Raw genomic sequence first — 26,728 nt, 5'->3', positions numbered from 1 at the left:
GGCTTGTCTAAGACCCTCAAGGTCTATTTTTCATCTTAAAATTCTCTGTAGGAAAGCACAATGTGTGGTTTAAGAAGATTTTAGGATTGCTTAACATATCTATATTTTCTTTTCTAGCATTTTTATGATAATTGTTAGAATGCTTAGTAAGTTTAGCTAGCGTTTTCTTAAGCAGGTTTTCTTTCTTTGTGTAAAGTACACTTTTTATTGATGTAGGAAGCAATATACGTTAATATTTTATGAGGTCTAAGTGTATGTTGCATGATTAATAAAATAGTAACATTGGGTTTTTTTCTGACTTTTAAAGAAACTTGAAACATGCTATTGACCCCTGTCACTATTCACATTTTGAGAGTATTGCACTAAACGTTACTCTGTAAAGCGATTTAAGCAAATATAGTTAAAAATTTCAGCTTGAATGATTAAAGAAAAGCATGTCTCTTTTCTTCTCAGTATGTTAAGAGTATTGAACAGAACTGCAACTGAAAATTGAGCATGTCTTAAAAACAAACCCCAAGGCTAAGTGGAAGTCAGTTTGTAGACATTTGGGAATTTGATTTGTTCACGTCTTCCCATCAGTTTAAAAAGATCTGTGCCAGTATATCTGTAAAGTAAAATAATAATAGAACACACCCCCCCCTACTAATTTCAGAGTGCATAGGAGAAAAAATCCATAATGTTTTGTAAAGTGCTGGCTACTGTAGTAAATTGTTTATTTTACTTTTAAGATATAGTCAGAAAGCCGTTTGACAACCAGATGTGCACCCAAACTGTAAAAAAAAATTTAAACAAGAAAAGTTTTAGAATGCCAATAAGTTCAGATCTTACTGCTCGTAATGTTGTTGGGCTTTTTTCCCTTGCAGATCACATTACTCGATCAGCTCATTAATTTTATAGATACCTTAAATAACATTATTAATATCTTATGTTTTATAATGTTAACCCCCAAATATAATGCAAATCACAAACAATGGAGTGGTGATGCTTTAAAAAATGTTGTATAATTTCATAGATCCAGCTTCTGTATTTATTGGATGGAGCGGTGATGATTTCATGCGGGTGTGAACCCAAAGTAAAGTAAAACAAAGCTGATGTTTTAGTAATGTGAGACTTTTATCTTTGATTTTAAAAGAATGTACGTAACCAATATAGTTATGAACAGACTCTCTTACTGATATCACAAATTACCAGACTAGCAATGTACACAGAATAAAAACCATGCATGGGAAGTGTCTTACAGTAGTTGTATCAAGACTGAAAACTACTGGTAGGTACATTACACAAAATTGGTGCTATCTAGCTCTGTCTTAAATGTATCATCATTTCTGCACAGAAACTGTCCACCTCAGGTACTGCAAAGCAGAGTGTATGTATTACATAATTGCACAGAGATCCCTTTGGCATAGGAGGAACTTACTGTCTAACCATTCATTAACCAGTTTTCTCTCTTGCTATACATTTAACAAAAAAAGAAAAGAGAAATTTTAAGGAAGCTTATAGAACTATTAAAAAATAAAAGCAGTTTAGAAGTTGTTTGCACTTAAGAAAAAAATGTTTATTTTCAGTGTTAAAATATTAAAATGGTATAATGGCTAAATGGAATAGCATAATCAATGTTTAATTCCTGTTTAATAATTTCTAATGCATTTCACTGTGTTACCTGTGGTATAAGAATATAATTCTCACACGTTAGAATAAATCTATTTCCCATGATTACAGCAGTGTGAAGGCAGTATGTAAAATTGTTAACTTTGTGAGATTAACACTGGGAAGTTTATATCCTTTCTTGGACACCAAAAAATGTTTTTCAGTGGCACTGTCAGTTTTCTACAAAGCATCTCTTAAAGCGAGGAAGTGTTTTGTTCTTACAGTTCTAGGCTTCTTTGTACCAAAACTGCCATCTTGTTTAATGACATTGCTATGTGGATTGAAATTAGGCTGACAGATTGTGAGCAAAGGCTGTGATATTACAAACAATAGTCTATTGAGCATGAGGAACTTGTTGAATTGGTTACCAAAGGCATTAGTGTTAGGTCCAGCCTATTTAGCATCTGGAAGACAGAAGAAATAGTGGGCTAAAGAAATGTACAAATGATACTAAACTGCAAATGGCTGCAGGTGACTATGGCAGCTGACGTGTACTACGAAGGAGCCTAGTAAGAGGCAGTTCTGCAGGCAAAAAGTAATTAAGTGAGATACAATTTACAAAAGGAAAAAATACTGCGTTAAGAGGGAGGTAAGTATTTAAATCAAGTATTACAGATAAAGAGAGAAAACAGTGTTGGGAGTCCCAGGGAATCATGCACACAATGATTAAATTGTTAAAGGTTCTGCTGGATTTTAGATGGGTATATAGGTTTTCCAAAGCAGACTGGCTTGGAGTGGTTCCAGCATACCAACTCTTCACCATCAGTGATTTCACTGACATCATTAGTATAATTCACCAGTGCTACTTTAGGGATGCTATGGACTCTGTAAAGTAGTTCTGAGTGGGCCATCTGACCCCCATACAGTTCAGATCAGTTTGATGTTGAAAAAGAAGCTGGAAGGTGCAATAGGTCAGAAATCAAGGTCTCTTTTTGCTCTGTTTTTATTTATTCACTTAATATTTTAGTTTCCTATGCCTTGCAGTACAACTTTTTAATGATCTTTGAACTTAAAATATAAATTTAACTGCTTCTGTGTCCTTCTTTGGTAGTAATTCAATCAAAATTTGTACCTCTGGTCTGTGCTGCAGATAACTTAATCCATATCTGGAATTGTTGGGATCATTGGGAGGCATGTATACCTAGTAGTTTACAAGCTGGACCTAGTCTGCAGTCTGTGTTCATCCAGCCAGCTGCCTTGATCTTATAGAATCCATCAGCATCACATGCATAACTCAGGTTGAAGTGACTCTGGGCACCCACACATGAAGCTTTGTCCAGAGAGAGCTTAAACTGTGACTTGTGAAGCAACTGGAATCCAACCTATGCTGTTGAACAGCTTGGACCACCTAAATTCTGAAATACATGAGGAATATTATTTTCCCAGCAATGTCATATGTGCATGACATTTAATGAAAAATACAGTAAAACAAAGTCCTTTAATTAAAGGTATTACAATGCAATAGCTTGGTTTTACCATTCTTATTTACTTTGGATAATAACCTGTAGGAAATAATAGTTTACGTTAAGGTTCGAGTTCTGTTCTTGTGAATAATAGTGATGGGCTTGACCCCTGTGGCAGAAAGTGCACTTGGATATGTAAGGGACTTAACCGAGTCAGGCAGATGTGGTGGGTTGACCTTGGCCAGCTGCTAGATGCCCACCCAACCGCTCTCTCACTCGCCCTCCTCAACAGGACAGGGGGAGAAAATTAAGACGAAAAAGCTTGTGGCTCGAGATAAAGACAGGGACATTGCTCACCAATTGCCATCACAGGCAAAAGAGACTCGACTGGGGGAAAACTAATTTATTGCCAGTTAAAATAGGTTTGGAGAGTAAGAAACAAAGAGAAATTAAAACAACACCTTGCCCGTTTCCCAGGATCAAGTTCACTCCCCCCACAACGAGCAGCGCAGAGGGATGGGGGGGCTGCGGTCAGTCCATAGCAGTTCCTTTCTGCCCCTCCTCCCTCCTCACACTTTCCCTGCTCCTGCCTGGGCCCTTCCCACGGGCCACAGTTCCTGTCAGGAGAGTCTGCTCCAGAGTGGGTCCTCCATGGGCCACTGGTCCTTCCGGAAATATCCACCGGCTCCAGCCTCTCCCCACAGGACACAGGGGAGTCTCTGCCCCAGAGCCCGGAGCACCCCCTTCCCTCCTTCTCCTCTGAGCCTAGTTCTCCTCAGACTCCCTCACTCCTCACTGCCTCTGTAGTGGTTTTGCCCTTTAAGTACATTTTCACTGAGGCGGCCTCCACCTTCGCTGAGGGGCTCTGCTGTGCCCTGGGTGGGGCTGTTGCAGAGCCGGCTGGAACCGGCTGGAACCGGCCGCAGCTGGCGTGGGGCAGCGCAGCCTCTCCTCAGAGAGCTCAGCTCTGGAGCCCCCACAGCCAGCACCTGGGCACGAAAACCCAATACAGCAGATGACATTATTTATATTTGGCGAAGGTATTCTAGCTGTACAATATTGCTGTTTTTTTTCAAATATTTCATATGCCAAATGTATCCTTCAGGCAAGTGTTTAGGAACAGATTGTTAGCATGAAGCGGTTTTCTGCAGAGGGAATCAGTGAGGAGAATTTTCTTCTGAAAAGAAGAATGTGGGTAGGAAAGTAGATGATAACATTAAAAATAGGGAAGATTAAAAATGTTCAATTAGTAAAGCCAGAAACAACGTAGGGTAAGGAAGAAATCCTGCAAATATATTGATGAACAGCATTGAAAATGTTTTTTCCTGCTTCTTTTCCACCCCAGAACAACAGATCAGCCAATTTTTGCTACTTGTGCTCATACTGAGTAGCGTGTTACCAATGAACAGTCATATTGACTGAAATGGGACTTGCTGAGGAGGGAATTGTTTAGCTCAAATAGCATTATATATAACTACTTGAACCCAACAGTATATATCCAACCCAAAAATATGTATCTAAACCCCAAAATATGTCTGAAACCATAAAACCAGGTCATCTTACCATGCTTTTTTTTTAGAAATAAGTATAATTTAGCACATGAGCTAAAGCATGGCCCTGTCTTACAAGACCTGATGAGATGGGTTTTGGATTGGATCAGGAAAATGTGAAGTCTTATTTTTGTAGTGTATAAATGAAATGGACAGTCTAAACCCTGTCTTTAAAAATCTTGGCACACTTCAAAGGAAAAATGCCAATTTAGCAATTTAAAAGCACTTAGCAAGTTTTCCCAGTGCTGAACTTCATTTCTATAGCCAGTGTGGTTGCTTGCTGAATAATGCCATAGGGGACAATGTAGCTCTGACTATATTTAAAAATATTATTCCATGAAATTCACCAGGAAAAAGCTGAGGCGAAATCTTACAGCCTTGTTTGTGTCTTTGTAAAGAGGTGATAATGGCTGCAAATGGTAAAGGAAAAGTATTAAGCTGGCTTTTGAATCACAAAGGAGATGAAGGTTGGCCCATCTGTGGGGAGAGAGGGACCTCAGAGCACCAGCCAGAGGGTCCAGGTGGAAATCTGGGGACTCTTTAGTCTTAGAGGTGCTTGAACATGAGCAGCAAATGGACAGAAAGAAATCCATACAGGTGCGGGCTAAAAGAGATGCAGAGACATAATCAGAAAAGTGGAAAATAAAAAAGGAAACAATTAAAAGGGTGTTAGGACACTTAACTGGAATACTTACATAAGAGAAGACAAAAAGTCAATTTGATTGAATAATAAAAATCCATGTTGTCTTCTTTTTGGTGTATTCATAGGCATGTAGCTTACTGGTATGTATTTTATTTTGTGACTATGATCAAGTCTTTTAAAAATAATTCTGAACTGTTGTAAGGCTTATTATACTTACATATTTTAACCAACAGAGGTGGAAGTTTAAAAAACTTTTCTCAGTGTAGTTCCTGGAAAGTTTATCAGCCATTCATTAAAACGCATTCTTTTTCATATGTTTTTCATAGGCAACCTTGGACGGGTGGACCACATCACAGAGTTTGAGTATGACCTGTTCATTAGACCAGATACCTGTAACCCACGCTTTCGAGTTTGGTTCAACTTCACTGTTGAAAATGTAAAAGAATCACAGGTAAGTGATACTAGATTAGATAGTAAGGTAGCTTTAAAAATTGCTTACTCCAGAACACATTTTCTTAAACAAAAAAGATGACATCCAGAGTTTGTAACTAAAAATTTGCTGTAAAATGTATCATCTTTGTTCTTTGACTTTTTATCAGTAAATGCAGGTATCAGCATGACTGGATATCACCATGTTTTTCAGCTAAGACAAGAAGTAATTACAAAGACAGTATAACATTTGCCACCTAACAGGAGTTTTATTAGTAACGGCTGCTATATATTTGTGTTAATGTATACAACCAAAATATATGTGTTAATATATGAAAAGGAAGTCCATCATAGCTGTTCAAATATTATCAATCACTCAAGTCTTCATTTAATACATGTAGAACAATGAGGTAGCACTGCAAACAGGCATTAGTGACTTGTAGTAGAGGAGGAGTTGCCTGCCACTGTGTCCCTTGTGAAAGAGGAGGTTTAAATGTGAAACAACTTGATAGGCGACTGTTTCACCTACTTTTAAATAATGTTTCTTTACAGTAAAAATACCACATGAGAAAAACTTCCTTGCTCTATTTTTTCACGTCATGTCTTAAACTAAGCCCCCCCCCAAAGTTATGTACTAACTTTCACACTGACAAATCAAAAAAGACTTAATTCCACTTTTCACATGTACCTTGCATTTTATTCTGGTGTTCTGTCTTAGTTTATCATAATCAGGCTGTCATTTTCACTTAATGGAAAGAAAACATATTTAGTAAGAGAAAAAACTGCAGAGGCTTGATATTTGTATTCCTACGAGACTAATATCTTAATATCCACCACTGTACCAGTCCTGTTACAACTAGAAATCATGAAATTGTTTATCTGTCTTCCTGGAGCCTGATACTTTATCAGACAGACCCTTTCCCCTGCTGTGCCTTACTCAACTATGATCAAATTATATAGTCATGAGATGAATGGGAATCTGTCTCAAGGAGGCAAAGAGATCTGGTAGAAAGATACAATATATATCTAGTGCTTACAGGATATTTGTTTTCATGGTTGTCTACATGAAAGAAAATGGTTTCACTACTAAGTTTGACTTGTGAGGTCTGTTTTTATAATGTGTGTTCCTCTAATCTTTTTTTCATCTCTCCAATTTCCGTTAAAATGAGACCTGAATGAACATAATCTGGTCTGGAACCTTTTTTAGGTCTTTGTACTAGCGGACATGGGCAGTATTAGTCATTGCATCTCAGCTATATTAAATGGATGTTAGAAATTGCTACATCAAACATACTGTGTAATCTGGTTTGTGCATTTTGATTATTTTCTTTTATGTTTTACTAGAAAATAATAACAAGGAAACCCAGTATCGCTTAAAAATTCCATTAATACACAAGTAACTTTGATCACTTTATGTGTAAATGTGGATACTTTAATAACTCTATATAAATAATTACCTGTATAATATTATATTTATTTTTGATGTATCATATAGGTGATATGAGAGAAAGGCAGCTCTATGCATTTATATATCCTAGGTCTGGTTTCAGCCATTTAGATGAGCACTCAAAAGGAGTAGCTACTTTTATTAGTTTTATATATTGTCTATATTACATTTCTTCTCATTGTTCCTCTTCCTTCAAATTCTTAAACAACTTTGTTTACTTAGATTTGAAAATATCTTGAAGATTTTCTTCTCATTATAAGGATATCTCCAGTTTTGCTTGACATTTCACACTAAAGCCTTTACTCAGAAAGAAATTTATTTCAATATTATCATGAGAAAACAAGAAACCTCCTTTCATTACCTGAATTAGCAATCATCCATTCTGTTTTTCTCCTGTTGCATCAGACCAATCATTGACACCCAACAGGTTAAAACATTGACACCCAAATAGATAAAAAAGTGAACAAAGAAGACACAGTGTAAAAACAACAGCCAAACAAATACTAGGAACACATAATTGTGCTGTATGTATTTCTGATTTAGGTGTCAGTTTAACTACTGGCTAGTAGTGCAGTTTTTATTATATGTTTAGTGCAGTATTTTGTGTTATTAATCTAGTGATAAAAGAAACACCTATTAGACATTCCTGCCAATCTCACTGTCCATGCATTATTGTTCTGTAGAGAACAGGTTTTTTACATTCCAGTTTCAATTTTCTTAAGCCATGGAGCTTCCAATTCCTATGACTCAAAACTGTTCTATAGACTCATCTCACTTACAGTGTTGCTTGATTTTTAGCCTAAAGCTTTCCTTTATCTAATCCCACTATTCCCAGTTGCAATTCTGCTTAGTAATAGCTCCTCTTGGTACAAATAAATCCTCATCATCCTTGGCTAACATTTATATTTCTGTAAATTATAACATTCCTCATCATTTGTGTCTCAACCTAGCTATCATGTTTGGTTCTTTCAGCCCTATATCCAATAGAGCACTTTACCTTTAAGTGTTTAAGTATTTTTCCGCTTTGGGGCCTCTGGACTTTCATCATAAGTGAATCTTTCCAGCCCTTTGATAATTAGCCTCGTTTCCCAGGGAAACAAAGCTTATGTGATCACACTGTCTACTTGCTAGCCTAGGCTTTCGTGTGGTTGCTGATCTTCCTCCTCTGCTTTCTCCCTCAATAGCTTCTTAACTCTTGGCCAGTTTCAACACCACTGGACAGGAATTCCTGTAAGTTTCAGGAAAGCAGGCTGCCAGATGGGCAAGAGACCCATCTGTGTTCCTACTGGCAGAAAGGCTATAGTATGAGATAATTTCTTATTAAACATCAGAGAATCCACAGAGGAGATGCATGGGAGAAAGTACTCATTGGAATTTGCATTTTAAAGATACCAGAGAATCCAGTGATGAAATCCAAATCCATAGCACTTAGTAGTTTTGCTTCTTGCAGAACTCCTTGTTTTTGTTATTATTATTTCTCTTCCAGTTCCTTCAATATTTTCTTTATAGTGTGGAACTGAAATTTAATGGACAATTCTGAGTACACGAACATCCCAACTTACAGAGAAGGGACTCTAGTCCCTTTGCTCTGTTACTGTCTCAGTACAGACAGCTGAAAATTACAGCAGCCTATTGTTGCTGTATCACTATGGAAACTCATGCCTAATTTGTTGTTCACTATCATACATAAGTCTTTTTCAGAATGATTGCTTCCTTCCTCCTGTTACATATATCTTAGGTTACTGTTGTGCTTCAGCAACAAGGGCAGGTAATAGAGCAAAGTTTGGTAGCATAGCAGTGAGAGCCCTAATCTTTTCAGAATTATTTTTCAGAATTTTATGATAAACTCTGTTTTTTTGATGTTCACTTCCCTGTGTTACAGTAGAACTGGTAGACTTTTTTTTACTTGGAAGTTGGTAAATTAACTTCTTCCTCCTCATGACTTGGACTTCTACCTCAGACATTTTATGTTGTCAGTTTTATTTTATACTTTTTCAGCAAGGAAAAAAATCAAAAGAAATAGCTAATGGCTTATATTTCTGGGAAAAAAGAAGCATCATATAAAATACCTGTGAGATGTAAAATTTGGTCTTTTGGTCTCCTTATATGGTTTCTGATGTGCAAGTCAGTTGGTCTGATAAGATCTGAGCTGTGGATTTTTTTGTCATTTGTTCAGTGACTTCAATTAACACCAATATTGGAAAAAAACAAAAAAACCCCTGATATGTTATATGTAAGGACTATAATCATGCAATGATTACACTTACAGTAACCATGAAAGGGAGAATGAAGGAAATAGGATATGCTGTGGAACACATGGTCTCATGGGCAAAGCCTCCAATTTCTCTAATTATATATGTGTCACAGGCTGCTGTTTATTTCTGGATAATGCTCTTTATTGGGTAGGGTTTCTTTCCTATTAACTTCAGCCATGGTCCTTACAACACCATCTACAATTTTGCTACATTCCTTCTCTGTGTAACTGGAAATTGGATGAAAAAATGTCATCTCCAAATTGCATTTCAAGTATTTTAAATAGACAGTGCTTCAGGTGCATGATTACTTCTGAGCTAGAATATCTTTAAAGGTGTTAGTAGCAACAATGATTCACTTGAGATTTTGGGGGAAAAAAAAGTGTGTGTATGTGTGATAAATTATAAAAATATGCTAGTATACCAATATTGGAGGATTTTACAGGTGAAAAGAATGATTATTTCTCTTGGGGGCCATAGCCAGAAATTCTGCTCAAGTAGTTGACAGCCACTGTTCCAGATACTGTAGCCACACTAGAAAAAGATGATCTCTGTCCTGAAAAATTTACTTTTGAGAAATTTGAGAAGAGGTAAAAGTGATGAAAGGATTAAAAATATCTGTGAGGATTTTAATTACTCTAACAAACAGCAACCATATTATACCAATAAGTAAAGCACATCTAGGCCGCATGATATATTCTGTATGTGTATGTACCCTGAACAACTCTGCTGTCTGATGAATCATGTTCAGAATTGGTATTTTCACTGAGTTTAAAAAAAGAATTTCCAACAGAAGGGGTTTCCTAATAGTGCCAAATTTTGTTCTGTAAGAGTTGATAAACACATTTGGAGTTCTTCATCACAAAGGTACTGACAAAATATACCAAGAAGGATAGAGGAGAAGAATGGCTATTTGGCAGCTAGGATTTGATCATTACTTACTGTTAATAAATCAATCCAGATTGAGGTTAAAATCAAAGAACGAAATGTTATTTACTTCAAAGGCATTCTCTGTTACTTCAGTTGCAGTTGGACTGAGGCTAGGATTTTGACTCAAGATTTTGGGATTTTTTTTTGTTATGTATATGTATGGATCAGGAAAAAGGATAGCCTATTCTTCTTCAGAAATTTAAACAGGATGCCAAGGTAAGACAGATATCATAGCTGGACATTATTATGAATGCATGGAGCTCTCGTTATAGAGTTTTCTTTTTTTTGTCCTACACTGTTTTGTAAAATAAAAAAGGCTGTAAAATCTCTGTTGTCTTTAATTGATTAAATTTTCAGGAACTGTTTATTATTGGGATTGGATTTTATAGTTTGTTCAGGCCTCTTATTACTGTGCTAAAACAACCCGATGACCCTTAGTGGACAACTGCTTCTTTCTGATGTTATAGCCGTGATTGTTTAAAGATGTGAATGATATGTGTATAGGGAGAGATAACGTCTTTTACTATACCAATTGATACATTTTGGAGAAGCAGGGGGCAAGAAAAGAAAAACAGGGATGATTTGAGGTACTCAACCTCTTTTTCTGGCCTAAGATCTCATCTCGTGCAGTTAATTCCTACAGAAGCTGCCTCCAAAGTAAGATGGAGTAAGGATGACATCAAAAGCAGTCTGAAGTTGGAAACAGGCTACCTTTTTACTTTCTTCTTCTTAAGCAGACATTCTTCACTCTACTGTCATTTGGTGATTTAAGTTACTGGTATCAAGATGCATTATAACATCTTACAGTCTTTCCAGTTTCTCCTTTTAGAAGACAGGTATTTTCTTTACTGTGCATTAAAGGCTGTATTGCATTTACCTAGCTTTGGAAAAAGCATGTATAAAAGTGCATATATTTTTATGAAGGAGCACAGTTCTGAAATTCTGAAGACTTCTATAAAGCATTTTTTGACTTGCAACATTCTTTAATCAATCTGAAGTACATATTTTCTGTAGTGTGTTTCATTGCATATACCTTCTTACTAAATTAGGCATAAGTCATTCATTGTTGAATAGTTTGCATTAATAATTTATTAATCCTCTTCTGGTCAGCTCCTGTAATCTCTCTAAATAGCTCTTTATAATAATTTACAAGGAGAATCACTAGATTACTTGAATTTTGTCTGTTTAGGGAGCCCCCAGCTGTTGCCCATCTTTATGTGCTCTTCTTATGTTAATTTTTAGCATGCTAGAAAGATACCTCTACCTCTTCCTGTATTTTGGTATTTTATTCACCCTTTACACAGGTAGACAAAACCTCATATTTTTCATGTACCAGTTTTGTTTTGTCATATAAATTGATTTTGTTTCCTCACTTCTGACACTTTTCTTGAAAATCATCTCATTTTAAGAGATTAAAGGTAAAGGTTAGTGATACCTATGCGCTGCCTATCCAAGCACATTTAATGAATTAAAATTTAGAAATTTCAGATTTGGAAGTTTATAACAAATAGGCATATAGAACTAATAAGCACTCTGAACAAAGCCATCATTTAAAATGCTTTCACTGACTTATCTGAATATAATGTGTATAAGAACTTGATTACTAAAAATGCTTATGTTGGACTGATTTTGGTACTCCATACAACCATTGCAGTGTAACATAGCAGAATCTTACTGGGACTCAGATTAAGAGTGGTGTGATATTGTTTGGTCCAAAATCAGAATCTTTAAAGCATAACACAAGGTCTGTGTTGCTGAAAAGATAAGATTTAAATTTATATTGCTTTTATAAATCTGGTTTTAGAGAAGGATTTTGGTTAGCTTTTAAAAGAAGCTTAGTACCTAGCATACCATAGCGTTTATTGTACAAATAGGTACAGTGTTTTAAATCTGCTTTTTACAGAAAATGTACATACTTGCCTAATTCCTTTCCTCTCTTTTTATGTTCTTATTAAATAGTAAACAATTGAAATGAAGTTCAATTTTGTATGAAAACTTCATGGCAGAAGTTTATATCTGTTACTGTTACTGCCAGTAATGTAAAACATGGATGTAGAAATAAAATAAAAGAAAAACTTCATGCAAATAAACATAGGATAATATAAATGTAAGAACATGCCAGAATGGGTGAGTTTTACATTTATGTCTGCTGCTCAGTTGATCTACTACCAAAGAAAATTAAATATTTATATTCAAATTTCATGCAAAGTTTTATGGGTGGGTAGTTTAGAGCTTTTTTTTTTTTTTGGCAGGAATAAGGATCTCCAATACTAACAAGAAAATGTGTTTTAGGACTAGAAAGCTTTGAGATTTGAGCATTTGAATTCTTGAAGCTTCTTTCTAACTGACTTTATCCTCTCAAAAGACAGGAACAGTTGTAAAACAAGTATCAGGTGACTACTGATGTAAGCAAAACTCTGTGATTGATTCCTTTTTGTTTTACAATAGTCTCATGAATTAGTACTTCTAGGCAATCTGAGGAGAATGCATTTTATTTAGCATAGATGGTATGAAAATACCAAGAAATACATATAAATCCAGAAAGATAGAGGTTTTGTAGATAATTTTCTGTACCAACCCCTGTATCAGAACAGTATCATTCTGCATCTAAATTTTGTTTTTTTCTTTCCTCCCTAGGATTTCTACTTCCCTAAATAAAAATCATGAATCTATTTAGCAGTTCCCAAATAGGCATCTATTTGTCAGTATTTGTTTAAGTTCTTGTTCCTCAGTGTTATTTTGAGTATCTGGTGTCTCAGAGAAACACTGTGGATACTGTTCAGTTTTACCTCTGCTATGACTTTATGGCAGCTGGAGTGGAGATATTAAATGAAAGTTTTCCAGGAAATCTGGTCCTATTCTACAGATGTCAAAGTCTAACCTAAGTATCAAGCTGACTTAGTTTGAATTATCAGGCTCTGTCTTCATGCTGCCGTCCATCTATTTGGTTGAGTAAAATGAAATTAATTTTAATTTGTTTGTTAACTCTCAGTGATGAAGGCTCTTAGCTCCTCTTTCTTCAAGTCCATGATTGTATGTGTTCTTTGATAGCTCATGTGTTTGAAATTGGGGTCCTTCAGTCAATAGTGACATCTGAATTTGCATCTGTGTCTTGAAAACACTTGGGCCATTCCCCTAAACCCATAAAAGGTCAAATGGTTTTTGCCATCCCATATTTCCAGCTCACATTGCCATTTTGACTTTAAGATGAAACTGTAAGTATCATCACTGTTATAGCTTTTAATTTACTGCTTACTGTAATTTTAGTGTTAATTTAGTTAGATCAGTATCAAATTTTTATTTATTTCGTATGTGAGTGATGTTTCTCCTTTATTCTTAGCTACCAAATAGTGGATTTCAGTTCTTGTGGGTGAACTTGGTCAAGATTTAAATTCTGACATTCATTTAAGGCCACTGGGTTTATCAGGCATTATCATTCACTGTTTTATTTTGCCTTGGAGAAAGGCATATACTGCAGAATTGTTGAAGTTATAATTCTTTTTCTAAGCAATATTAAAAAGGAAGCGAAGCTCTCTTGAAACATTTTCATCAGGAAAAATCAGTTTCTTATGCAGGTAAATAAATTTAATCTGAATTAGAGAATGCTTTTACTGAAAATTCTCTAGCAAATATGACAACAGTTGAGGCAAAATAGGAGTTATGTATTTGCATCCTTTGGGATGTATGTTTCAGAATCTAGAAGCAGCAAAAATCTGGACTTTCTGTTAGTTTTTGTTTAGTTTGACAGCATCAGTGTATACTAAAATGTTGCACTGCATATACTGCCCTGGCCAAGTTCCTTAAAGCTGTATTTGAGTGTATGTGTGTATTTTATATATACATATGTACATACACATGTATCTGTCTGCCTGGAAAACATGAAAGCCTGAGTTGAGTGCTTTTGGACAATATCTTTTAAGTAACTGCAGCTACTGCAGGGTAAGTAGACTATTTTTTAATATAGCACATGCCATTCAACTTGAAAAAAAAAATGGGAGAAAGAATGGTGGAGCCAGATTAATGAAGATTTTGTAAGATCTTATGGTACCATAGCATGTGGTAGTATAGTCCGTTACTTTTTATAAAGGATGGGCTTGAATTATCTGAAATGTGTATTAAAAACCATAATGGATTATTTCAAAGGAGTCTTTTTAAAAGTAGTTTCACTGATCTCTATGTTGGAAAGTGATACAATTTTATTGTAAGTCAAAAGTGCATCGGGTTAGATGATATGTATAGTGATTGAAGTAATTATTTATTTACTGAGGAAGCCGTATGAAATGTTAATTAAATAAGAAACAAAGTGATGATATTTAAAATAGATTGCATGTTCATCTCAACATTTTTAAAAAGAAAAATCAATTGAACATACTGCAGTTTTGAAGAAATATAATTTTGCCATTTTGGAAACTTGTGCCTATATTGGTCGTGTATAAAATTAGATTTATAAATGATGATTCTTCCAAGTTGGAATTCTTTCAAGTACATATAATTTTATTTTGGATCAATAATTCAGTTGTGCTTGGAATAGATTGAGGGTGCATGTGAAGCTTTAGTAAGTGCAATATAGTGTGCATCTCCATGAAATTATCCAAAGCTGTCATGACATGTATCATCCTTTAAAAAGTAATGAATACAGATAGGTTAGTAAACATAGACAATATTCAGTGTTAGCAAAACAACTGCTGTCCTGATGAAATATTCTCTCTTGGCAAGACAGTGTTAAATTCATAAACTTTTTCTGTTCCAGGTGTCTCTAAGAACATTTTAGATGTCAGTGTTTGGTAATTATTGCATACATATCGTATGTTTCAGATTTAACACTGGCTTTTGCTTACAGGAAACTAATGGCCAGGTGTGTGTAATTTCCTATTATGGTGGCATCTGTCAATCAAAATGTCAAAAATACATTATAAATGCCATAAACAAAATCAGCACTATGATGATCTTGATGTCAGTGATGTGACATGCTTACTTTTCTTTCAATTTAAAACCTTTTTTATTTATGATTAAATATCCCCATTTTTTAGTTCCAGTGTTAATTGTCTTCCATGCAAATTTGGTTTCATTCTGCTTTTATTATTGAAAGTCTTTACATCAGAATGCAGAAGCATAGAACTAAAGTAAAAGAAAAAATATTTACATTGAAGAGATGAAGATTAAATGTTTTAAACTTTTCTGCTTTTAGATTTTTTAAATCTTTCTTATGGAGAATATTCTATATTTGAGCCATGGCAAGTTGAAATACTGTGGAAAAGTTGTTGGAACCTGAAGATAAATCAAGCTGAAATATATGTATGTTAATTCATGTTACTGGGAGAAGGAAACCATTTGCTTTTTAAATGACAGGGCAGAAAAAGAGAAGCTAGTGCTGAAATTGTAGAAATTTGTATTTTTTTCTTGCAACCAAGGAAATCTAAGAATGAAATAGTAGTGATATTCCATAAGAGGTAATTAGTTTGGAAAGAGCAATGAAGAAGTCAGTATTCTGTCTGCTGATTGTGGTTGAGTGTATTAAGCATATGCTCTAGTAATCCCCTATTCTGCTATTAACTGTTGGTGGTGGAACTAGAGAGCTAGATCTTGTAACACATTTCCTTCATTGTTCTATGCTGCCTATGATTTTAATATATGAACGCAGTATGAACCCAATATTGGGTCATTGTGCACAGAGTGTCTTTATGTATCTGATACCTTACAATAAGTGAAAGAAAAAGCAGAGAAAACTTGAATTTTGATGTTGAAAATGAGAAATAGAAAATAGGAAATTTAATACTGAGAGGTTAAACAAATTCCTGAAAGTTAGTGTTGTGCTATATTATAGTCAGTAAGAGCCTTCCACTTTGCTTCTGTGGAAGCTGTTAGACGGAGCAAAGGAGCTATGAAAAGTGGTAAATCTTTCACTGATCTTGAGAACCTATAACCTCCATCAGAATGGGACATCAGGTGCCACAAAGATGTAGGATTATTGTGCTTGGTTGAAAAGATTGCACATTTGAGAAACACTCTCGGGCAGTGTGGATTCATTCTTGTGTTTACCAACTAGCAACTCAGTTTTTAATCCCAGTGTTCAGCACATTGTTCAGCAAGTTTCTTGGACACCCAAATGTAACTCAGGGCTTGTGAGTCCAAACCATATATATTGTTCTTGGGTTGTCCAAGAGAATCATGAGTAATTCTTGACTGAACTAACCTGCCTCACTAAAAGATGGAAACTCATCTTCTTCGAAGCATGTGGTGTCGATACTGTTTATTCCAGGAGATAGCCAGTTGCTTCAGAACATGGAACTGGAACTGCCCTGTGACCCTGAAGGGGACTAGTCTGATAATGAAAAGATGGTGAAAAAGCAATCCACTGTCATTCTTGCTGTGACTACCCTGCATCTCAGATTCTCATCTGCTCTTCCCATTCTCCCATTAACAGCCATGGTAATTGAGTCCATCTTCTCACTTATGGCATTGTCTTGGTTTTGGCTTTACTGTAAAAGTAAGGAGGTGGCACTGCAGATCAGATTAAGGAGCTGTCTAGTCTAGTATCCTAATCTGGACAATGGCTGTTAGTTGATGCTTAAAAAAATATTAGTAATAACTAGGAAAGTATAGAATAATCCTTACTTTCAGTTCCTGTCTCAATGGTATAGGCAGAACTGACCTTTGCATGCTGCACAAGTTACAAGAAAACCCTGGTGCCCTGCAGGCCAGCCTGACATCCACTGCATGTTGTGGTACCACAGAGTTGTGAGTTCCCACCAGTCTAAATTAGGTACAGGCTGTCAGAAGTCAACAGGTTCATTGTAGTAGTTGCCTCCAGATTGTTGTTTTTAACAGGCATAGGTGGTCTTTATGAATTGTATCAACCTTGTCTAATCTGATCATACGTACTGTGATCCTGGAGCACTGAGTTCTGCAGCTTGATTATGCAGTTTGTATAAAAAGTACTTCTCTCTTTTTTAAATATGCCGGTTAATATTTAAAATAATTTCTGTGTTATGAGAAATAGTGAATAATTTTTATCTGCTCACTTGATTTGTGATTTTATAAACTTCATATTTCCCCTTACTCATACAGTTTATCCAAGTTAGTGAATTTTAGTCTATTTAGTTTCCTCTTCTACACTCCTCCCATCTCTGTGTAGAGAAGCTTTAAAAAACCTGGATATGCCCTATATTTACCAGTAATTTTGAAAGGCAGATAAGGATATTTTCTAGGAAAAAAACAGATGTACAAAGGTCCATCAAATTTAGTTCTGTACAAAAAGTTTTTTTGGTGTTTTTTTTTTTTTTTATTTTTGCCATTGGGATCTGAAAATAGCATTTGTCTGTTTTGTGGTAGAATGAGATAGCATATCTCCCACTGATTTCAGAGGGACAAAGTTCCTACAATGTTAAATGCCCCAGAAAATCCCATCCTAATCATCCTAATCTCAATTAAATATTTTGTTCTATTGCTTTACTGCTTGTAAGTATATGCATAGTTTATAGAATTCTGGAGGTATCAAGCATTAAGATATGCATTTTCAATTTTTTAAGAGGGCAAAGAAAATTAAAAAAACATGGTTTGTAGCTACTTATCTTTTTTTTTTTTGTCCTGTTAATTGAAACTGCAAGATTCTTCTGCACTGTATAGGTGATCCAAGATATTACAGTATATATAGTTAAATCTTTATGTTTCCTTCAGCAAAATATATTTTAATCTTTCTATTGAAGAGCCTGTGAAATACTCTGTAAAATGAGTCCAATTTTTTGTTTGGAGAAATTAAGAAGAATAACACTGGATTTATATACTGACCCTCAAAATAGAACTGCTATATTTTTTATACATAACACAGTATAATAAACTGTGTACAATTGTAATGATTGAGTACATTACACCAGTTTAGGATCTGGCCTCTAAACCATAGAGAGACAATATCTGCTGTTACACCACTGCTCATGATGGCTCTGATAATTTTTTTGTGTATTGAGAAGCTCCATGGAAGCTTCTAATTTTCATAGTAGCACTACCATGATGAACTGTAGCTCATTACTGTAAACTGATGGCAGCTGTTAATACTATTACAGGCAGAGACTTTTTATTTAAGGGAAACATTAGCCAGTAACTGGTAGATTTCTGACACAGTATTACATAAAGCTTCCTGTTAGGAAGGAGAGCAAAGAGAAATGGATTTGAACCCATTAGTATCAGAATTACGTGTCAAAAAGCTAGAGCAGAGTTCAATTTATTTCTGCAATAAAGTGTAAGCTAGAGATTGACTTGACAATTATTTTACCTTACATTGCTCTGGTTGTTCTGAGATGACTATTCCAACATCAAATCATCTTGTTTGGACATCTTTTACTGAATAACATGCTAGTCTAAATATGCATTATATTATGTAGGAGCTAAAACTCGGAAGGTTTTTCAAGTAGAAATGAGTTTTTTATTACTATTTGTACTAAAGGATGTATATACAGTGGAATCTATTCAGTATAGATTTAAAACAACTGCATGTGTTTCTTCTAAATCTGGTGTATGTTGTTGAATAGGGTTTACGCTGTCATCGAAAGGATAATCTTTCTGAAGCTTTTAGTAGCTTGGTATAAGCAATGTAAATAATCTGCCCCAAAACATTTGTCTTCTCTAAGCCAGCCACTGAGCAGGGTTGTTGCTTCTGTTTATCAGTCTCCTTTTTCCCTAATAATGTTCAAAGATAAGTGACAACAAATTAGACAACCACTTCCTTATTATAATTTTTGACTTTGAGAAGAATATTGTTATCAACAGTTTTGCCCATTTCATATATATAGCCTCCAATTGAACACTGAGGTCCATGAATTCAGATCCTTAACCTTGCACATTGTAACAGACTTTTATTGGAATGGCAAATCTGACTGTATTTTTCTTGTTTTGAAATGATGATTCTCTACAGAACACTTAATTTTGTAGTTGTGTAGCATAATTTTTTTGAAGGAGGTTGTTCATTGTCCTCATATTACCCTCTGAAAATTCACATGAAGCTTCTCATAAAACTCTTATTAAAATTTTTATAAGTAATATATTACACCAGTGTGAGAATTCTCCTAGCAGGTTTTCATGTGCCTTTGCATACTTTAATGCAAGACCATGTCATACTCAGGGGTGATGCAGGGAAGTAGAATGCTGCTTGCATTGCATCTTGTTGTATGTTTGTATTCTGATCTTCTGTGAGCTCTGTGGGCAAAACTAATACCAACATCAGAGGACTAGAGAGTATTGTGGGATTCATGGCAGGACATGCTTGCCCCTGGAAATTTGACATTGATGCTGAGTACCTCCAGTGTTAGATTTAGAATCGCCTCAATAGCCAGATTAAATGGAATATCCTTCCTGGCAGGCATGTGGAATGGCAATTCCATGGGTTTGGAATAGCCAGGATGAAGCTACAATAACTGTTGCCTGTGGGTTGTCTCTTCCCTATGGCTGCAGAAGGACCAAACAAATTTCTTTGAAGCAGAGGTTAGTAGAGCTACCTACCTAGGTAAATTGTTATTTTACATGGATTCTAGCTGTTTTTGTCACAAAACTAATTTGAGTTATATATATTTATTTTACTGATTTAAAGCCTGGTCATTATAAAAATCAGCCTATAAAAAGAGATTGTATGTATGCGAGAAGAGAATTTCTTTTTGCCAGGAATTTCTCATGCATAAATACAAATGAATATTCTAAATGTAAATGTTTGGCTAGATTATTCTTCAGAGACACATATTGATTTCTGTTGTCACCCTTCAGTGAGATTTAGTGTAGATTACTAGGAAATCCTTTCCAAGCACATACTGAAAAAAATGTAAAATATGATTTCCTTGACAGTCAGTGAAAAGAGACAGAGTAGATGTTAACAAATTAACTGTGTTTACTCCATCTTCACCAGTGTAAGAGTCTTTCAGCTTTTAAAAAACTAACTGGATTGATGCTTATAGTATACAGGTCCATATTGTGCTTGATGTGCTAGAAAGTATGTTTTCAAATTCATAGCTTAGCAAAAACTGAAGCTTTGCATTTCCTGATTTTTCTTTGTGGATCTAAATGTAGAGTTGTGGCTCTCTCACCATAGTGGGAAGTACTGTATAATTTTGCAGCTTAGACTATTCTATAATGCAAGTAGTATGAGTCTCATGGTAAACTGTGTGTGATGGCCAAGTTTAATCCTAAAATAGGTTCCATTCAGCTTTCTAATAAACCTGAAATTCATGAATTTTTGAACATTATAGTGGGTTTGATAATTATGGCTTATACTAATTTTACACTTCAGTTGTTAAATACAAATATTGTTCTACGAATAAGATACTTTTCCTTTTTTTTTTTTCCTTCTTTGTTATTTGGAAGGTACAAAATATATTTCAACAATTCAGTCAGACTGGAGGGTAATCTATGATGAGTTTGTTTTCACGAACTACATAATTTTATAGCTATCTAAGAAAATATCAAGATTGTTAAATCTTAGTCACTTCTGGTTTTTGAGCATTTACTAGGAGATTAGAGAATAAGAGAATGTTCTTAGATTAATTGGAAAGAACTTTGCAAAACATGAGTATCTGACAGAGCAGGTTTTTTTCCCAAATAGTTATCAGAAGTTTTAGTTAAATCCATTTGAATTAAAACAAAGAAAACCCATGCAGTTGCAAACATTTTGATTAACACTATCTTTCACCTCTCAGTTCTGCTAGTCACGGTCACTTCTGTAGTCAGTCCGTCTAGTTTGCAAGTAACCCGTAGACTTTTATATAACAAATGCAATAAATAAAATACAGTCATTCTTATGTGAAAGTAAGAACTAAGAATATGTGATGCAATCAGGTAAAAGCAATATCCCATATCAGAAAATAAGAAAGAAAACAGCTATAATATACTGGAAAGGAATGCTGATCTTTGTAGGTCAGTTGTATTTTTAATTGGTACTGATCATGTGAGTAGAAATTAAAGAAGTTATTTTAAAAATTACATAATATTTTTATGCCTTGCAAGCACTTAGATATCTGAGTTGAACTACTTGATATAGATGAGTGATAATAAATATCAAGTTAATCTAAGAATTCATAACAAATTAAATTCAACAGCTACAAAATCTGAACGGTTTTCGCTTTCTTGGCAATGCAGTATTGTTAACCTACATTAATTTGTTTTGTAAATGGTTTAAAAACTATTAATGTCATGTCACTTATAAAGTACTGTCAATAAATGTTTGGTTTAACAAATATGTTTTAATATATAGGACACGACACTACAACATTGCTATACATTACTGTATTTTAATAAGATTTAAATCATAATTTCTATCCACTGCTTTGCTTGTTCTGTAGATAAAAATAAACATACAGACTTGGAAGCAAAACACATCTACTGTTCTTGCAAAGGAACAGTTTTGCTTGTGGTTGTATATTGTTACTAGTAAAGTTACAAATATTAAAATTATACATCTATGTATTTTTATTTTCTCAAAATGTTTGGGAGCATTTGGAATTCGGATTTTTTATGATCTCGCTCTGATGTACTTCAAGGAAACAAAGCAGAAAGACTTTGGGAAAAATATTAATCTTTGTGGTAATCTTTGTGGCTTTATAAAAAGCCAAACAAGCAGAGGCATTTTAACATAATTTTCTCCTGACTTACTTAAACAATCTTAATTTTATCACTTTGCCAAACTGTATTCCTTTGCATGAAGTATGTGCAGGAGATACTTCTGAATTTGCATTTTCATTAGATTTAGCATTCAGCACCTAATGCCATAAATTTGTTTTTGAAACTCTTTAATTCCCCTGAGTGTTCCAACATATTGAATGCTATTTGCTTTGTATTATGTTGGCAGCAAATCTGCAGTGAAAATGCTGTCAATATATATTCATAGCTAACATTGTTAACTAAAAGCAATATTGTTTTTCTATTGTAAGCTGTCACAAATGTTTGGCACCCTGTTGTGTAAGCCAAAAAAATGTCAAAGAAAGGAATGAATGTTTTTGAAGAAAAGTGCAGTGATAGTGTCAAGTTTTCTGTATTAAAATACATTCTTGTTTGTACAGACCTTTACAATTTATAAAATTGTGTTTTGTAGTAATGTAAAGTTAGAATATTGTGAGAACATGCAGGCTGTTACAGATATTATATTAAATGATAGGAGCATAGTAAACGATACAGCCATTTTACTTTCCAATGAAATGTAATGCTTATCACGTTGTAAAATGTATTCTACTAACCCCAAAGATTATTTTATTAAAAGAGGTACTATATATGTGGAAAATGAATGAAAGATACTCTGCATTTTTGCCTGTTTTTGAAGGCAAAGTGTATAATTAACAAGAACAAATGCAAAGTTTTTAACATTCTCCTAGGGACTATCCTTACCTTTCTGTAAATCACACTGATTTTGTTTATTTAAATTTGTGTATTCCTTTTCCCAATCATGCATTCTCTTCTAGTGAAACTGTTATATTTTTGTATCTGCATGCTATTATAAGAATGTCTCAGAACAAAGTATTTCAGAGAACTTCTGTGGGGAGAAATGTGTATAAGAACAAAAAGAAAATGTGTCTACCACACGAATAAATGTGTTATTGCTAATAAATAATAAATGCCTGTAAGTTAAAATAAGACAAATGGCAATCTTTTGTGCTACTCTTGCAAATATGTTAAGCCAGAGAACTTGTGCCCTAAGCATGTAAATAGAAACTTCTAGATGAGGTAGTCAGAACAGGCACAACGAAGTTCCCTTGCCACAAGCTACCTTACTCTGGTATCAGTACTGAGTTCAACTGATAGCAATGGAGAACACTGTGAAAAATGGATGCTTCAGCCCTGTGCATGGCTCTCACTTAAGTATCAGCGCTTCACAAAGATACAGATTTTTCTAGTACTCTCATCTGTCCAAGGTAACATTTTTCTATATTCACTAAGGTGAAAAGATTAATCCATATATAGTGAAATACTGGAAAACCCAGAAATGTCATTCATGACACATTTGTGTCAATCTTTAGAAAACTGTGCTGTTTTCTAACTTACTGAATCAGAATGTGTTAAATTTAGGAAACATTTTTGGGAAAACCTTAATACATTGAATGTTCAATATAATGTCCAAAAAGAAACTTAAATATTCTAATCTACTGTTCAGATACAATCATTGGTAAATCTGGTTGACTGCTATTTTTCATTCAGCAATATATTGGTGATACGTATTAATGTGCATTATGTTCTGTGATATTAGCACATATCCCAAATACATACCACCTGATCATACTACATGATGCCAATAATAATGTAGTTTTTCCTTGCAGCTGATTTCACCTCTCTACTTCATAATAACCGTCTCTGCTTTCTGCACTGATATATACTCTACTAGAGGAATACAGGTGCCACAAGTGATTTCACAAGGTCCCTGTTATGGACTCACTATTTTCAAACATTTTCTGAGAAGTGCAAAATAACCAGAGTTTCCATTGATTTTAGTGAGATTTCAGTACTATTAGCACTTTGGAAAATTGGTCCTTATATTCCCTTGCACCAATCTCTATACATTCTCTCATGTACTTTCAAGTAAGATTGCATAAAACTTCAGAGCTTCCTGCAGTGATAATGGAACAATATATGACAGTGGTATAACTGCAGTATATGCTGCAAATATCGGAGCATTATGAGGCATTTCAAAGTAAGTGTCTTTGACACTGTTTTTCTTTTTATTGTCTTCAGTAAAGAAAGTAGGAGAGACAGATTCTTTCTGTTCCTGTTTAGATCCCAGCTCTCTGGGGTCATGTTTCTGTGTCCATTCTGAGAAGACACAGGGGACTCACCATCCATAAATGCAGTACTTTTCTTCTGTGATCCTCCCAAGAGAAGAGCTTCTGTCAGTAATTACTTTTTCTCTCAGAAACTGTGAATACGGTAGATGCCTTAACACAAGTAATGTGAGGCACAAGTGACAGAAATTTCAAAGAGTAAAGGCACATACTGATGGCTCACTTATAACTGATGTTCATGGCTTAGTTCTACATATCATATTTTGGATATGTGCCAAATACTTAAAATGCTTTTCTAATGAAAAAGATACTATTTATTATTCATTATATATGGAAAATCTTCCTACTTCATATGTTTTGTTTTTACACTGGGTGTCTTAGACATGCCTTTTACTGCCTTCACATTTGAAAGTCATTTTAGGTGAAAAACAAAACCAGCTGAATTCTGACATGAACTGAGGGGACAACTGACGTATCCTGTGAGACTCACACTAATCACTAGAATAGTGTAGATGACAATGTCAAGAACCAAGGCTCAATTGCAACACAAGCAAGGAAGACAAAGATGGTCCCACATCCACAATTTTTATGGTCTAACTAAATGTGATGAGTAGCAAACACTAGACAGTTTTTACAGAGTACATCTAAAAAAAAATATGCTCCATCTATCATAAAAATCAGAAACAGGAGAATGTGGCATTCTGTTAAGATGGTAAAGTACAATATACTGAGTGTGCCATCTCTAATAATTTACTTTTGCTTATTCTAACAGCCAGTGTGGTCCAACTTGGAGACAGAAGTCAAACTTGAACTCATGCTTCACTAATGGGAATATGAAACTTAGAGGGGAATTCTCTTGGTGATTCCTAAAGGTGGATGCCTACAGTGTCCTTTCTGTAGGGAAAGCAAGAAATGGTAGATTCTGATTTTTCTCAAAAGTAAGAATGTCAGTAACTATACAAAAGGGACTGATCTAAGATTAAGGTGGTGACAATTTTGCATAGCCACTTTCATTACCAGAGCAAGAATATAAAAAATCTAGAAAATGTTCTCATTTTCAGAAGTTATTCAGCACTTGGAATATGAATCCATATGTGGATTCCACATATGGAATATGAAGTTAGTGCTGAGAGACCATTCCGCTTCAGAAAAAGGAACCAGATTTTTAAATCACTTAGAACCTTGGCATATTGTGTCTAATGAATATGTTTGGGTACTATGGTAGTAAAGAGATTGAACTAGTTGTAGGCATTTCTGACTCATTATATCTCATATTCTATACAGCTTTAGCTAGGTAACATGTTTTTCCTAAGTTTGCCACTAATGTCCAAATTATTTTTTTCTGCCTTTTAGCTCCCCACATCCTCCCCTAATTGTCATTAAAAAAAACCCCAAAACTGAAATACACCTGACTGATTGAAGGTATTGCTTTCTGAGCCTTTGCTTGGCATTATGTAATAAGGTCAGTGATATTTATAAATGTTCTAGGTGAATGTCCAGCACATTCAAGTCTAAGAGAGAACATGTCTTGCCCCTGTATTCATGGTTTTCTACATCATTCCAAGAACTTGGGGATGATTGAGGCTAATGTGTATCTGGAGAGGCAATATACTCGGACAATTACATTCACAGGTGAATAGTATTTTTTTAATACAATAAAAAACTTTAACATTTCTTAAATAGCTCACTAGGTAGGGATTGCTAATATTGAACAGGAGATGGTACTACATCATACAGACAGTTGACAAAATGGACTAGTGGTTTTCATCCTTAATTTGACTCTTTTTCCTCAATGGCAGAGAGATGCAGAATCTTTCCAACATTGTTTATCTTATTTTGGCATAACAGATTTAACCATGACTGTATCCATTTTCCACAAAGTGTCTTGTGTCTTGAATCATAGAATGTTTAAATCTTGTACAGGTGTGGAATAACTGTGCGCAGCTCATCCTACTGGAAAGCTTTGGATTTCTGAGCATCGTGGAGGAATCCACCTTTGTAGAATTTTCAGAAGTGTTTATGAAACTTTAGAAAGTGACATGTCATTTTATCTGGCAGATATCTATCATTTCTTGCTATCGTTAGAGTTTCTTTTTATTATTTACTTTAATATATACTGTGCAGGGGGACCTTCTTTGCCATTTTACTTTTTTTACTGTTGCTTTCTTAGATATGAATTTGATGCTGCAGGAAGAATGAATATGTGTATAAATGAGTTATTAATCATGCACAAATCTTTGTTTCTTTGGCTTTTCCACATGTGGTTGTTTAAACACTTGTTTTCCTTCTATTACCCTTATATGGAATAAAATTGTATCTTTCTTTTTTATGCTTGAGAGTTTAGACTTTATAAAAGATGAAGGCCTGTTGCTCGTGCCCCTTTGGAGAAATGATGTCACAGAAAGGAGCAGGACATTTTTTAACTTCGTCTGTTAGCCAGAATTATGCTTACCCCTGCTGAGGAATTTATATGGAAGACTCCTCCAAGATGTGTTACACGCTTTTTCTAGTAGAAGGAATGACTCAGAATTCTCCCGTGGGTGGCTATTGCAACAGTGGAGCACGAAGACTGAGAAATTAATAAAGTAAATAAGAAAGACAGTAAATATAGACCAAAACATCCTCATTTACTGTTCAAAATAAGAGAGGAACAGTATTAAGGTACATAGATGAAACAAACCAGCA

At 34.8% G+C, this 26,728-nt stretch overlaps 1 protein-coding gene across 6 annotated transcripts in view; it reads left to right on the top strand.

Annotated features, from left to right (window-relative positions):
• The window catches only part of LOC128147873 (BEN domain-containing protein 5), a 980,343-nt gene that overhangs the window by 45,458 nt on the left and 908,157 nt on the right, over positions 1–26,728 (top strand). For all 6 annotated transcript variants that reach the window (XM_052801053.1, XM_052801052.1, XM_052801049.1 and 3 more), the window contains exon 3: positions 5,570–5,694. In XM_052801053.1, the coding sequence (XP_052657013.1) occupies positions 5,570–5,694 (125 nt within the window). The remainder of the gene's footprint in view (positions 1–5,569; positions 5,695–26,728) is intronic.

The sequence above is a fragment of the Harpia harpyja genome, chromosome 11 (genome assembly GCF_026419915.1).
Source record: "Harpia harpyja isolate bHarHar1 chromosome 11, bHarHar1 primary haplotype, whole genome shotgun sequence".
Classification (NCBI taxonomy): Eukaryota; Metazoa; Chordata; class Aves; order Accipitriformes; family Accipitridae; genus Harpia; species Harpia harpyja.
This window is presented reverse-complemented; position numbering and strand designations above follow the sequence as displayed.